This window comes from Dipodomys merriami, unplaced genomic scaffold, assembly GCF_024711535.1.
Source record: "Dipodomys merriami isolate MVZ:Mamm:240054 unplaced genomic scaffold, mDipMer1.0.p SCAF_336, whole genome shotgun sequence".
In the NCBI taxonomy this organism is placed as follows: domain Eukaryota; kingdom Metazoa; phylum Chordata; class Mammalia; order Rodentia; family Heteromyidae; genus Dipodomys; species Dipodomys merriami.
In genome coordinates, this window is record NW_027204893.1 from 1,105,008 (window position 1) to 1,120,915 (window position 15,908).

General features: G+C 35.9%; 2 protein-coding genes across 7 annotated transcripts in view; one reads left to right on the forward strand and one right to left on the reverse strand.

Moving 5' to 3' along the window:
• Window positions 1-15,908, reverse strand: part of LOC138803181 (centriolin-like) — an 86,627-nt gene that overhangs the window by 54,886 nt on the left and 15,833 nt on the right. For 4 of the 6 annotated variants that reach the window (XM_069987032.1, XM_069987029.1, XM_069987027.1 and 1 more), the window contains exons 7-12: window positions 15,447-15,640; window positions 13,752-13,808; window positions 11,378-11,497; window positions 10,315-10,543; window positions 8,026-8,135; window positions 3,571-3,765 (exon numbers count right to left, since the gene is read on the reverse strand). In XM_069987032.1, the coding sequence (XP_069843133.1) occupies window positions 3,571-3,765; window positions 8,026-8,135; window positions 10,315-10,543; window positions 11,378-11,497; window positions 13,752-13,808; window positions 15,447-15,640 (905 nt within the window). The remainder of the gene's footprint in view (window positions 1-3,570; window positions 3,766-8,025; window positions 8,136-10,314; window positions 10,544-11,377; window positions 11,498-13,751; window positions 13,809-15,446; window positions 15,641-15,908) is intronic. The other 2 variants (XM_069987031.1, XM_069987030.1) reach the window with 1 other exon arrangement.
• LOC138803167 (large ribosomal subunit protein eL39-like) lies at window positions 5,027-5,259 on the forward strand. Its single transcript, XM_069986989.1, has one exon. It carries the CDS (start codon window positions 5,048-5,050, stop codon window positions 5,201-5,203), a length of 156 nt encoding a protein of 51 aa, XP_069843090.1. The 5' UTR covers window positions 5,027-5,047; the 3' UTR covers window positions 5,204-5,259.

Sequence of the window (15,908 nt, forward strand, 5' to 3'; positions counted from 1 at the left end):
AAGGTTCATCAAATGACTTGCCCAAGTCTCCTTAGGTAACTGTTGATATGGATACAAAATAATTCCCCAGAGAACTTCTGCCTTCCCACTCCCCCAAACCCATGACTAAAATTGCCCCCACAGGATCAGAGGACTAGAACTAAAGATAAAACCATCAGGAAAGAGAACTGTATCTGAACCACAAAGGAGTACATTTTTTAATATTAGATGTCTGCTTTCCCCAAATACTAGGAAAAAGTCTCTTCATTATTTATGAACTAATGATAAAAAAGACTTTTATTTTACCAGTAAACTTGATGAGATTTTCAAATCTTGTCTTTTCTCTATACTCCTAAAATACCCAGCAGACATCGTTCTGAAATCAATCTGTTTAAAGAAATCTTTTATGTTCTGAAACCTAAGAACTGCAGTTAACAGCTTGTACAGTAAATAAACTTCGAGCATTTATGGCTAAAGAAAGATTTTTTTTAAAAAAAAACTATTTTAATCTAAATCAATAAATCCTTAAAATTCACTGCTAAAAAATCCATTAAAACCTCTTTATTTGCAGGTCAAAATTTGATTGAAGTGCTAGTGGCATACAATAAATACACTAGAACAACAAGATTCAGCTATTTTCACTATTGTGGTACACACAAAAGAGTTATTGTAAAAACAGGAACTTAAATCTGACTCCTCCTCCCCCAAAGTCCTTTGTACAAAGAGAAAACGACCATACCTTAACTTAGAATCTGTCCTGTTAAAACAACCATGAAGAAAAGAGAAATTGTGGGCTGAATGCTCTACCGCTGTCTTCAAATTCACGTGGACTTTCCTCTCTGACAGCCACATTTTTGCAAACACCTCCAAATCTGTAACTTCCCAGAGTTCAAACCACGTTCCCAACCATGAGTGAGCGGCAGCCCAGCCTCCAGTCACCGATAGCCTCTGCTGGCAGGCCCCACCCTCCCCTCTTTAAATCTAAACAGAGGAAGCTCCCGAAGGCCAATCACACCAAAAGCTGCAAGCAGCTCTACTGGCTAATCCCCTAGAGAACTGCTCACTCTTTGCTCTCATTGGGCGGTTCCCGATAGAAGAGAGCGACACAGAGCTCCTTTATTATGTTTGCTTCCAGGGTATTTGTACTTCTAGCTATTAACAACTTAATAAGCTTCATAGTCAAATAGTACCTTTTCCTTTTGAAACCTAGCAAAATGATTTTACATTTTGAAAACCCAACTAGGCTTGATTCTGAGCTAATTTTAAAATGATTTCTTTTGACCTTTGATCTTTTTATGATGAGAAGATCATTAAAGTAGCTTAAGCAAGGGCTCTGACCCTTCCTAAAAGGGTGATTAGTGCAAATCACTTAAGTTATTTTTCTTTTTATTTCTTTTTTCCCTAAGAAATATTTTTATTGTTATTATAAAGGTGATATACAGAGGGGTTACAGTTATATAATTTTTTTTTTCTGTCAGTTGTGAACTCTGGGCCTGGGAACTGTCCCTCAGCTCTTCAGCTCAAGGCTAGCACTCTACCACTTGAGCCACAGCACCACTTCGGTTTTCTGATGGTTAATTGTAGCTAAGAGGCTCACAGACTTTGCTGCCCAGGCTGGCTTCGAACCATGATCCTCAGATCTCAGCTTCCTGAGTAGCTAGGATTATAGGCATGAGCCACCAGTTCCTGGCCACCCCCCAATTTTTTTTAGTAGTTCTAACAAAAAAGAAACAAGGTTTGTAATGGTCTGCTCCCATTAGTACAGAGTAATTCTAGCTACCTTCAAAATAGACACCATTCCAATGTATCATTTCTTTATAAAAATACAGCGAGGGGCTGGGAAGGTGGCTCAGTGGTAGAGCACATGCCTTGCATGCATGAGGCCCTGGGTTCGATTCCTCAGCACCACATAAGCAAAAAGAAAAAAAGCCAGAAGTGACGCTGTAGCTCAAGTGGTAGAGCGCTAGCCTTGAACTGAAGAGCTGAGGGACAGCACCCAGGCCCAGAGTTCAGGCCCCTCGACCGGACCCCCCCCCCAAAAAAAAAAACAGTGAAATTTAAACTCCCTATCTACCCAGAATGTCACAGTAGTTCGTTGAAGGTTCTAATTACAGTCATGTCAGAGAAATGGAAGAAGTAGCACTTGAGCTTTGGGTAGAGCCTACAGGCTCTTTCCTTCCTACCTCTAGGACTTAAGCATGCATCAACAAAGGGCTAGCCCCAAGAGACACAGACATTAGTGCCATATACAATTATTATCCTCAGGGATCTTACATAGATCAGGCTCTAAACAAATAAATACAATAAAATAAGGTAATATTGACTCCATAACACAATTATAGAACCTAAAACCTCCCATTTTTCACCTAAAATTTTTTCTTAAAATAATCAAAACTACTCTTGGTTTCAATGTTAATATTATATCTTAAGCTTTTGTTAGAAAGCTTTTGTCTATGATGATAAAATTATCCCTTATCAGAATTAGTTGTTATATATTTTATTAAAATGTTTAATTAATCAGTATTTACAGCAATTTATAGCACTGTCTTGATCATGTTTAATCTTATGTTTTCTGTTAATACAGAGTAAAGTTTTTTAAAAGATAATGCTGACTCACCTAAAGAGACAAGATCCTGACCCACCTGACCACAGCTGGTCATATCTAAAAAGACTCACTTCAGCCAGGTGCCCACTGGCTCATGCCTGTAACTAGCTACTCAGGAGGCTAAGATCTGAGGATCATGGTTCAAAGCTAGCCCGGGCAGCTAAGCCTGTGAGACTCTTACCTCCAATAAACTAGTCAGAAAACCAGAAGTGGCACTGTGGCTCAAGTGGTAGAGCACTATTCTTGAGCTAAAGAGCTGAGAGACAGCTCCCAGGCCCAGAGTTCAAGCCCTACCACCAACAAAAAAAGACACACTTCAGAGAAATGTTTCATTTTTAAGGATAAAACAATATGAAACAGAAAATAGCTTTAGTGGAATATTTGCATAAATGATTTAAAAAGAGGTAGAAAAAGGTATTAACTTCCTTTAGCTAGCACTTTACCATTTGAGCCACAGCTCCCCTCTGGTTTATTTGGTAGTTAGTTGGAGATAATAGTCTCATGAACCTTCTTGCCCAAGCTGGCTTCAAAACACAACCCTCAGATCTCAGCCTCCTGAGTATTTAGGATTAAAAGTATGAGCCACTGATGCCCAGCCTCTTTCTGCTTTTAAGAGAAGGAGGCAAGGAAGGAGAAAAAGTAAGTCTACAGAGCATCTTTAAGCAAGTTTCTCTTACTCTGAAATACAATGAAACTTAAGCACTTTAAAAAAAAGTATACCATGAAGCCATTGTTTAGTGAAAGCTAGTTCCTTGAAGCCCTAGGTTATTTCATATATATTTTTTTTTTCATATATATGTATATATATATGTATATAATATACAAACATGTTCTTTGACTATATATACATTATATGAAAAAACAAATCTGTTCATCAAACTAAGAGATTTCCAGAAAGAACTCTTGAGTGAAAGCGATAAGACATTTTATCAAAATAGGATAATATTCTCGTCTCTATAGAAGTCAAAAGTCCTTAGTTTACTTACATGCTTAGGGTCTTTGGGATCCAGGCTCTCTATAGTTATTTGTATATCTTTGATCTCCTTCTGCTTTTCAGCCATTTCTTGCCTTTGCTTTTTCATCTGCATTTCTAGATCCAGAGCTTCCTGGCGTAATTTATTCAACAGTTGTATTCTACCACTCAATTGCTTGAAAAGAAGGTCTTTTTCTGTTTCTGAAATCTAAGCCACCCACACGGCAACCACACAAAATTAACAAAGAACAGCAACAAAAATGTGTACAGACAACTACAATTTAAAAAAGTATCCTATGTTCTATCAATTCGTTTTTAAAATAAAATGTGGGGCGTAACCTAGGCACTCCATGTATACCTTATGCTTTTAATGCTAGTTATATGCAGAAAATCTTATTTTACAGGTTTACGAAAATTAATAATTTAGTAACAGGCACAAGTAAAAGTTGTCATTTTACTTAGTACAAGAAAACTGTAAAATACTAAACTATAATAGTAAAGATAAATGAGTTTATAATGTGCCAGGCATTGTTCTAAACTATAATTTGCTTTAAATTTTAACTAATTCACTCTAAATTTGAACCAGCCTAATTTTAAATCTGACTTATTTAGGTGACCCTGGGGTTTGAACTCAGGGCTGTGCACCTATTAGACAGGGGCTTTACCACTAAACTATGCTTCTAGTATTGGTTAGCACTTCCTGCCAGCTTGGATTGTATACCTGAACTGCAATCTACCTATGTTTCACTTCCCACTCTAGCTGGGATGAAAGGTGTATATACCATGTCTAGCTTCTTTCACTAAGATGTAATCTCAAGGACTTTTCTGCCTACCTTTGCCTGCGACCTTGATCCTTCTGATCTCAGCTTACCAAGTAGCTAGGATTACAACAAGGAATAAACCACTGGTACTCAATTTACTTCCATCTCCAAAACACACAATGTAGAATATATACTTATCCTGTCTGGAGATAGTGACATACACCTCTAATACCAGCTTTTTGGGAGGTAGAGATAAGAGGATCACAATTTCAGGCCAGTCCAGGCAAAAAGTTAGCCAGACTCACTAGCTTAACAAATAAACTGGGCATGGTGGTTATTGCCTGTAATCCTGCTATGAAAGTACTTTTGCCTCAGCAAAAGTAAAGGACCCTATATAAAAAACAAAGAAAGGAAAAAAGAAAAGAAAGGAGACACAAAAAGCAAAAGGCTAATGGCATGTAGAATGTTTGCCTCATGTAAAAATGAGGCCCTTAGTTTAAACCTAGTACCACCAAAAAAAAAGGTACATTTATCCAAGTTATACAGGTCAAGAAGCTTATATACTCTGCTACTTTGAACAATTTTTAGCACAGAAATTTACGTAAGTATAGAAATGTTTCTCAAAAATCTGTTATTAAAGTATAAAATAAGATGAAAATAAAAGTATGGAAGAAGCTCTTCAGCTTTTGTTCGCCATCATGATTACTGTGCCTTCCAGAGCTTCTCATCATGTCTTCTCACAAAACTTTCAGAATCAAGTGGTTTCTGGCCAAGAAACAAAAGCAAAATCGCCCCATTCCCCAGTGGATTCGGATGAAAACTGGTAACAAAATCAGGTACAACTCCAAGAGAAGACACTGGAGGAGAACCAAGCTGGGTCTTTAAGGAATTGCTTCAGATGCCCACATATTTATGCTCTACCATGAACCAGTCAAGCTGAAACGTCAGTACTGCCTGGACTGACAGTTGGGCATTTTTAAATGGATTTTTCTTTGGTTATTTTAATAATGGGCACAGTAATAAACATGTAATAAACATTACATTTGAGAAAAAAGTATGGAAGGAAATGATGAGTATGCAATTAATTCCCCATGATCGTAATATTTTTTTAATCAGGAAAAAAATTTAAGAATTCCCTGTTATGGCTGGGAAGGTAGCTCAGTGGTAGTGGTAGAGTGCTTGCCTCGCATGCATAAGGCCCTGGGTTCGATTCCTCAGCACCACGTAAACAGAAAAAGCCAGAAGTGGCGCTGTGGGCTCAAGCTGTTGAGTGCTCGCCTAGAGCTGAAGAGCTGAGAGGCAGCGCCTAGGCCCAGAGTTCAGGTCCACGACCCACAAAAAAAAAAAAAAAAAAAAAAAAAAAGAATTCCCTGTTACCTGGTAAAGTCATGTCATACTATATTGTAAATTACAAAAAAAAAAAAAAAAAAAAAAAAATTGGGGGGGGGGGGTCTGGTGGTGGGGCCTGAAGTCTGGGCCTGGGCGTTGTCCCTCAGCTCTTCAGCTCAAGGCTAGCGCTCTACCACTTGAGCCACAGCGCCACTTCCGGCATTTTTTTTTTCCTTTTTGCTTATGTGGTGCTGAGGAATCGAACCCAAGGCTTCATGCATGCAAGGCAAGCACTCTACCACTGAGCCACCTTCCCAGCCCGTACAAAAAATTTTTATTGAGATTTTTTTAGTTTACTGATAAGAAGTAGGCTGAAATTTAAATTTGTTAGTAGTATAAGAAAATACAATATCTAGGCTATTTTCCTTATCAAAATTTTTCTTAGAAAAATTTTATTTAAAATATTTATTTTAAAAGTACGTATATATATATATATATATATATATATATATATTTTTTTTTTTTTTTTTTTTCGGTCGTGGGGCCTGAACTCTGGGCCTGGGCGCTGTCCCTCAGTTATTTAGCTCAAGGCTAGTGTTCTACCAAGGCTAGTGTTCTACCACTTGAGCCATAGCTCCACTTCTGGCTTTTTTCTGCTTATGTGGTGCTGAGGAATGGAACCCAGGGCCTCATGCATGCAAGGCAAGCACTCTACCACTGAGCCGCCTTCCCAGCCCCCAATCTTTAGCTTTGGCCAGTGCTATTACAAAACATGATGCCTTGAGCCTGGTGTTGGTGGCTCACACCTATATCCTAGGTACTCAGCAGGCTGTGATCTGAGAATTGCAGTTCAAAGTCAACCCAGGGCAGAAAGTCTGAGACTTTTATCTTCACTTAACCAGTGGCTGGCACTGCAGCTCAAAGTGGTAGAGCATTAGCATTGAGCAGGGGAAGAAGGGAAGGAAAGTTCTTGACAGCTTCCTTCATATTTAGCCTCCTTCATCTCAAGAGCCATTCTCAATTCATCTGAAATCTTTGTTAATTCTCCTGCTAATCTGACCCGGGATTGGTTCTCTCCATGGCCACTCTTGCCTTTCCTGGTCTACCCAAGCTATTTTTATCAATCATCTGGACTGAATGCCAGCCTCCTAACAAATACACTCTTTTCTCCCTCACTCATTTCACTCTTAATGCAACAAAGTAACCTTATATAAAGATAAATAGGATAAAAAATTTTAAACACTTTAAAAATGGCCTAAAAATCATGGCATAATCCTTAATTTCAGGATTCTTTAGCTTCATCTTCCACTACTTTCCCTTATTCTGCAGAAAAATCAAGAATTTGGAACACACTGTCACCTTGCTTGGAATACTCTCCCAACTCAGCCTCACTGGTTCCTCAGCTTTTGTTTCAGCATAAATGTCATCTTCTTAAAAGTTCTTCACCCACACAATCTAAATTATATCCTTTTATTGTCTTTCCTAATTCTATGTTTTTCCTCTATTAGTATGTTGTTTTGCTAAATATAAACAAGTTTTTCATACAAGTCTGTTTCTTACAAAGGGATACATGTTTGTCTGTACTTCATTAAGGACACAGTCCTGACAACTGGCATATACTGTGTCTAATAAGCTTTAGATTAACCTACAAATAGGTCTTTTTTAAAGAATCTGAACTCTTTACACTTTACATTCTTGTTCTATCCATTATGGCATGGGTGCAGTTATCATTACAATTGTGAAATACTGATTTTTTATAGGTTATAAATTTACTCATTTAAAAATTGTGACAAAAAATAAAAATAATAAAAATACTGTGGAGCTCAAGTGGTAGAGTGTTTGACTTGCAAGCAAAGTTCTGAGTCCAAACCCTAGTGTGGAAGGGAGGAAGGAAGGCAGGAAGGCAGGAAGGAAGGCAAAGAAAAAGCAAAACTCAAAAGCTCTGTTTTAAACTTTTTCCTCTATGAAATTTATCATACATTTGAAATGTTTACTGGTTTACTGGTTTACTGGTTTCTGAGAGTATATTACTTTCATTATCTTTTTTTCCCCTTCTTTTTCTTCTTGTGTTTAATGATGTTCATGCTACAGAAAAGATGTCTTCTGGTTAGTAATCTAGGTCCCAGAATGTTAAAGGTGGAGGGTGCTTAATTAAGTTAGAAGAGATAGAACAAAAAGCAACATCCTTGTCTAAAGGAACTACTTTCATAACTTAGAAGTCTGAATACATCTTTTCACATAAAGTATACTTGACTCTGGAATTATACCACAGTTAATTAGATAATAATGATCTAAAAATAATTTTGTATAATTATAAAAGAAAAGCACATTATATCTTTTTCATTTGCTCTTGGCAAAGTTGCTTTGCTTTTACATACTTTTTTCCGTTGTATAGCTTCTTCCAGTTGTTTAAATTCTTCGGTAGCTCTTAAAACTTTTTGTTCTGCCTTTTCTATTTCATCATGTAGTTCTGACAGTTGAATTTTTGCTGCAAATTTTTAAAAAATGCTCATATACACACAAGAAAAAAATCTGAATTCTGCAAACTTCCTTCTCCCTTAAATTCTGTTAATAGCCACAGAAAAGTTAAAAGGCAATTACACTGGCTTTCATTTCTATAATCCCAAAGGATAAATTGTTAATGATATGCTATAAAACTATAAGTGACCCTTTTACTCATAAAATTTTAAATGTAAAAGTTGGGTACAACTTGGTTTTTTCCCCAACATAACTGAATTCTTTTAAAAGCATACAGATTTAAAAGCATACAAATTAAGCATTTCATATGTCACAATGTCCTATTATGTTCATGGTAGTTAAAAAAAAAAAATCCTGTGTTTGACTGAGTGCTGGCCTAGTATATAACCCTAGCTGCTTAGGAGGTTGAGATCTGGAGCACCATTGTTTGAAGCCAGCGTGAGCAGATAAGTTTTCAAGAGTCTACATTTAATTAAGCAGCAACAAACTGGTCTGGAAATGTGGCAGCACATTCGCTTTTGGCAAGAAAGCTGAGCAAGCATGAGGCCTCAAGTTCAAATCCTAGAACTAGCTAAGAAATTTTTTTTACTCCTGTGTTGAGGCAAATATTATATATGATGGGTCTTAATATCAAGAAATTTACTTTATCTGGTCCTGGGTGGAGGTGATGTCAAATCAATTACTTCCTACCTCAAATTTCAGATTTTTCTTATCCTTTCTCACTCTCAGATTCCAACAAAGCTATAAGCCTCTGAGCTGAGGCTGCACTCATCTATTTTTGCCTTCCCCTTCGAAGGCCTCGGTTATGGTGGATATAAAAAAGAACTGTTTATTCTCTACTCTTGCCAGGTCAACTTCTACTGGGCTTTCCATGTCTTCTATTTAACTATCAGTCAAGGGATGATAAGCTGTTGATCTGATTTGTGAGAGCTCCACAAAAAATTTAAAAGGTAATTATAAGTAGTGGGATGCATAAACTCAGGTTGGAGTTCTTTTTGTATACCCATACGCATACAGCTGAGTTGGTAAGTGGATATAGAGTTTGACACTGGCAGGGTCTCTAAAGAATCTCTCAATTTAACTTCTTCCTCTGTGTGACTTGCCAGAAGTGGTTAGATCCCTTGAATTTGTTTGGGAATGGAATAATGGTTGGAGAGATCGAGTGGGTATGGGACATCAAAAAGAGTCAGAGGCCAGCATTTGGCATGAAGATAAGGGAAAAGTGATCTATTCCAACCTATCCTAAGCACCATTTCAGGTTTGGATCACATATATAATAAGCAATAAAAATGTTTCTTTACTTTCTTCAGCTATTATTGATTAGGTCTTTAAATGCCTGGAGGCAGAATGAGATTCATAAACTCTTAGATCAATCATCTGATATGATGCCATTCAATTACTGTCAGAAACCCAAATCTCAAATCTCAATTCTTAGTATGAATCATAAACAACAATATGCTCTGTATATCACCTTTGTAATAAAAAATTTAAAAACATACCATCCATATGCTCTATCACCAGTGGCTCACACCTGTAATCTTACCTACTCAGGAGGCTGAGATCTGAGAATCGAGGTTCAAAGCCACCCCAAGCAGATAAGTCCATGAAACTCTTATTTCCAACCACCAAAAAGGGGGCACTGGAGCTGTGGCTCAAGTGGTAGAGCACAAGTCTTGAGCAAAGAAGCTCAGGGATATTGCCCAGGCCCTGAGTTCACACCCCAGGACTAGAACCAAAAAGTAACAATATGCCCAAGCAAACACTACTTCTGTTTTAGATTTTTCATGTAAACAATAATACCATCAACTTTTTTCATTAAAAATTATAAAACAGCCAGATGTCAGTAGTTCATGACTGTAATCCTAGCTACTCAGGAAGCTGAGAGCTAAGAATCACAGTTTGAAGCTGGGCTGGGCAGAAGCTTGCCTGGGCAGAAAAGTCTTAGCTCAATTAACCACTCAAAAACCAGAAGTAGTGCTGTGACTCAAGTGGTAAAGCATGAACCTTGAATACAAAAAGGCTCAGAGACAGCACCTAGACCCTGAGTTCAAGCCCACAACTGACCAAAAATAATTATGAAACAAAACTGGGGTGCAAAGCCTCCCTTCCTTCCTCCTATTTTTGCAGTGCTAGGGATCAAATCCAGAGCCTTATATTTTTAATAAGTTTAAAAAGCAACTTTGTTTAACCTGCACTTATTTTCTTTTCTTTATCTTCCAGTTGTATGTCCAGTAGCTCATGTTCTCTCAAGTTCACATGTTCAGCATTTCTATGCTGTTCTCCATCTGGCCCCATCTTTTTGATCTGTATGGTCTGGGCATCATTGGCAATGTAACTCTCAGTGGCAAACATATTTCTCTTGTATCTGGATTTACCAATGTAAGGGCTCTCATCTGGGGCTTTATCAATTTCATCACACTAAAAGCAATGTAAATAAACAACTTCCAGTCAACTGACATTATTCATTTTATTAGTGGCAAACATGTTACAGAATCACCTAAATTTATATTAATCTTATATGCTTAAGGAGCTGAAAAATGTACTTTCACATCTTATGCTTAATATATCAAAAGGGAATTCCAATGAAAAATGGTCTTTCTCTTACCAAGGAGTGAACACTTGGATTCACTGATTAATGAAGGACCTACAATTCTGTGATTTTGAATCTCTTAGTCTTTCAGAAGCCTGAGTGTATTCTGGTTTCGTGACTGATATCAGTAAAATTTCAACATAATAAAATTTAACAACTGAACTTAAAAAAATTTAACAGTATTGTTGGAATCACTGGGTCTTAGAAGCTAGGCTATTGCCTTGTTTTGGTGGCATTTGTGACAATCGTTCTAATAATAGGTAACAAACACTGAATCTAGTGAGTAGCTGAACAAATCATATTGGGAGTTATTTACACAATGGTCCTGAAGCACTTTCTTCAAAAGTTCAGATTTAATCAACCCATATTCTCAAGCAAGGTGACTGAAGGTTAAGACATTTGCTTTGGATACGGACATGACTATAGGAAAAAATCTGGAGGCATTCACCTCTTCATGACACTATTCTTATTCCTGAGCCAAGTAATTAGCAGATTTAACCAAAACCCAGTTTACTTTGATGATTCCCTCAGAAGAAAAAAAACGATAATGGTTAGTGGTAAAGTTTCTTGCATGTCCCTACCATATCCTCCCACTTTTCCCTATCCTGCCATTAGTCACCTAGGCATTAATTTTGGATTACTAAAAAATTAAAATAACTTACCTCTGGTGGATAATAATTTAGTGGCTCAAATTTGGCATCAATTTTATAAAAAGCCAGCTCTTGTTCCAGCTCATATTGCTTCTGACATGCTCGTGTTAGTTCCATGGTCTTCTGTTTTAGCTATCGGTCCAACATAATGACATAACATATAGTATCAGCACATTAGGATAAAGTTACAATGATATGGGAAGTTCTTATCATAACCAATAATTTTTCAAAATTCTATAGCAAATAGCACAACACAGAGACGGCTGTATCTTAATCTTATCAAAACTGAACATATCATTTCAGAAGAGATCACACAAAAGATCTTTGTAGTTTATATGCTATTTCAGGATATAATAAAGATTTTTTAAAAGTCATTTAAATTTGTTTTATGTAAACATGAAATAACTTCATATCAACCATTTTCAAGTAATTGGACTACCAAGTTCCTGCTTCCTGATTTCCTCATAAGTAACACTAATTTATTTTACTTTCATTTACATTTTATTTAATTAATGACAGATTCAAATCATGTGGAGAAGTGATATTTTATAATAACTACAGAGGAGTGAAAAGGAGAAAAATAGAATTTGGTTTAAATTATACTATGTTGTTATATTATTGGTGGCTAATGGCAGGTTTTGAGTGTACAGAACATCATCTTTTTTTTGTTTTGTTTTGTTTTTTTTTTTTGAGACAGGCTCTCCCTATATACACCAGACTTTCTTTAAATAATGATGCTTCTGAGTTAGCCTCCTGAGTGCTGGGATTAGAGATGCCCCTAACATGCTGGGCTAGAATATCATTACTTGTAATAGCGAGTGAAATGTAAATAAGTTTTTTTTATTAAAAATAAATAAATGGCCAGGCACCGGTGGCTCACGCCTGTAATCCTAGCTACTCAGGAGGCTGAGATCTGAAGATCATGGTTCAAAGCCAGCCTGGGCAGGAAAGTCTGTGAGACTCTTATCTCCAATTACCCACTAGAAAACTGGAAGTGGTACTGTGGCTCAAATGGTAAGAGTGCTCACCTTGAGCTGAAGAGCTCAGAGACAGTGCCAAGAATTCAAGCCTCACAACCAACAAAACAAAAATAATAAATAAATAAACAAATATAAATAAGCTCATCAGATCAAAATATGTAATATTAATTTTTTAAAAAGCAATTCTACTATATAACTTAAACTTAGAAATTTTTGAAGGAGGAGGAGGAGAATGATACAACTGTGTTTTCTAAATTTATAAATAAGGAAATGGAGTCACAGATTAGTGAAATAACTTGTCCAAAAGTTACATATTAGATTTGTAGCAGAACTTAGTAATTTCATTAACTATGTACCATTACTATGAGTGTATTTCAAAGGTCCACTAAGTGATTTTCCAGTACCTAATAATAGAGATAAAAGAACATGCAGGAGTATTTCATTAATATAAAAATGCAAGCTGAAGAGAAGAAAACAAAACACAAACATTTTACAAGACTAGAAAATCAAAGCCGTGCATGACTTTGCTTACAGTCATCTCCTGAGCATCCTTTAAAATGGAAGTAGCACTGATCTGAGTTCTAATGTGCCAGATGTTGTGCTACATGATTTACATATGCTACCTCACTGTATCTTCACAACTGCACTATGAGATGATAAAAGTTGACAGAGAAGCTTAATGACTTGCCCAATTGTGATGCTGGTGGAAGAAGGTAGCGTTCAATTCCAAGTTGCCTATTTGGAAATCTAATACTATCCCATGGGACAGCCTGTTTTTTCATGTTGCCTTCAATGTTCTGCAGTAGGGTTAGTACATTACCCACATTGATATTTTCACTGAATGATCATAGGGATCTGAGTCTCAAGGAAAAGTAACTCACAATCAACAGTACTGATTATGTCAACTTATATTGGGCTTCTTTCCTCAAAGTTCATTGATAATAGAGCCAAACAAAAGGCAAACAAGACTGAAACCAACAGATCAATTAACTAGTTTCTAGAATAAATAGTTTATATATTTCAAAGTATTTTTGTGCTTTTTCATAGCCTTAAGCCTAGCATACAGTAAGTATTAAATAAGTATCTGTTGATGAATGCATAAATGAGAACAAACTGAAAGTCAAATTTATCATTTGGAACTAGATTTCTAGGAAGCTAGTAATAGTATTGGCTGTGGACATCAAGAGATGACTGCATATTTATCAATAGGAAAAATGATACAAATTATTTCCCATACATTCAAATTTGTTCTTATGTACACATCCATTAAAAATAAGTACACACACAAACACATTTCCCAAGGAGACAAGCCATTTTAAAACATAAAGGGTAAACAAGCATATTAATACAAAGTTATCATGCAAGCCACAAAAAACATAGTGTGCAGTTCAACTCTGCAGAACTACCTTTAAAGAAGAATAAAGAATCAGCAGAAAAGGACCTGCAAGAAACCAGCACAAGGGCTAAAAGAAGAAAGAAGCAAACAGGTATTGTCACCTGGAGAGCTCTAGAGAATTAGGCTATAATACTACAGGTTGATTTTGTTGACAACTAACTGTATAGGAAGATATGGTTATTAGTAATTGTTTCTGTCTCTCATGGACACATCACTCTATCACCTTCCATTTACTTAGCTTGATTCATTTTAAATTATTTTCACATTTATCACCTCATTAAATTCTTACAAATCTATAAGGATGGCAGGACAAGCAAATCATTTCGTCTTAAAAATAAAAAAATGAAGGATCGAAATTAAACAACTTGTTTTAGGACAAAGAGCAAGTTCCTATTTGTAGCTTGTGGTTAAGGGACAACTACAGTTTAACTAGCCACCAAAAGACTTACTTCAGTGCTACTTTTTTTTCATAACGGAAATGGTTTAATGCTTGAGCAATTACTTTATAACACTGGAAATCATTGCATAATTATAGATGATAATGTCATTAGATATTTTGTAAAAGATAATGAAAATGTTTTTCAAATGTTAAGCCCTCAGAATACAATCTAAAATTCTGTTTTTAAATTTAATAGTCTTTTGGCTGAATAGAATATAGACAAACACACTGTTAATTTGAAAAATACAAATAATAAACAAAATAAAAAATACATGAATAACATTCAACCTTCCAACAAGTATAAAAGTGGAAAATTAAAACAACAGGACTTCATTTGTTCTATCATATTTGTATGTTCAAAATAACAAAATCTGATTAGAAAAGAAGCCTTCTACTGACTGCTCTTGATCAGTCACCTCAAATTATGCCATCCAGTTTGTATATCTGTTTTGATATTTTTCCTTGTTTCCATCATAAAGTCAAACTATATAAAATTTAGACAACATATACACACACACATATGTACAGGTCAGTCTGAAAGTGTTCTATAATTCCACTTTTCAGAAATGACCACTATTGGGAATTTGGTACAAATGCTGTTGTTTTTCTCAAATGTAATCTCACATATTTTTACATATAGCATTTATACTATATAATCATACTGTTCTACAACTTGCTTTTTTTTCCCACATAATGGAAGGTGCCAGACCTTCCATGTCAGGATAGATTACCCCATTTCACTAACAACAATTTATTATTCTTCCAGATGGATGTCCACTAAGGGACATTTTAGTTATTTGCAACATTGCTAATATGAACAACGCTGTAATGAGTATTTTGGTATGTGTGTATTTTTATCTTTACACATTCATGCTACAGAATATATTATTGGATATAATCTCTGTACCATACGGTATGACTGTTTAAAATTTGGGTAACTTTGCCATATGGCCTTCTAAAAATGTTTGTCAATGTACATACAGTCTAGCCCACATTTCCAGTTTAAGAATACATTAGATGCAATACATTAGGTGCAATCTGACATCTCCTCACATTGCCAGCACCTCTTGCCGCTTTGTGCTATACCATACACCTTAGTCTCCTGGGCAGTTTTACCACAGTCAACACAATTGTAAAGCTTTTTGTACATATTTCTGTTAATCCTATCTTTCCTATTCTTTTGTCAGAAGTTGTATTCTTTGAACTCAAGGGCAAAGAATTCTAAAGCTCTAATGTATACAAGCCAAACCTGTAAATTGAACTCACCAATTCATTTTTCATGTTAAGGTCACTTTCTAGCTCTTCACAGTTCTGCTTTTGTAACATAGCCTTTTCTTTCAGTGATTTGTTTAGTTTATCTTGAGCTTTTATTTCCTCAAGGATCTTTGTTTGTTTGCTCTTAAGCTCTTCAGTTTCCATTGTCTTTTTTTCCAGGTCTCTTTCCAGTCTTTCTACCTCTTCTGTAAATAAAAAGGCAAGGTATACTTCTCACAACAATAGTAACGGAGTCTAAGGATAGTGTAAATACAATTCTGCTTATAAAATTATCCCTAGTCTGGGGAAAATAAAAGACCATCTTGAGCTTAATTCAGGTCTATATTAAGAGATAAGAAGGCACTATTATTTGGACAACAATTTAAAAAGACTTTATTTGCACTAAATGTTCAAGATTTTTTTGTCTCAATCTCCCTTATAAAACATAGTATTTATTTACTTATTTAGTCAGTT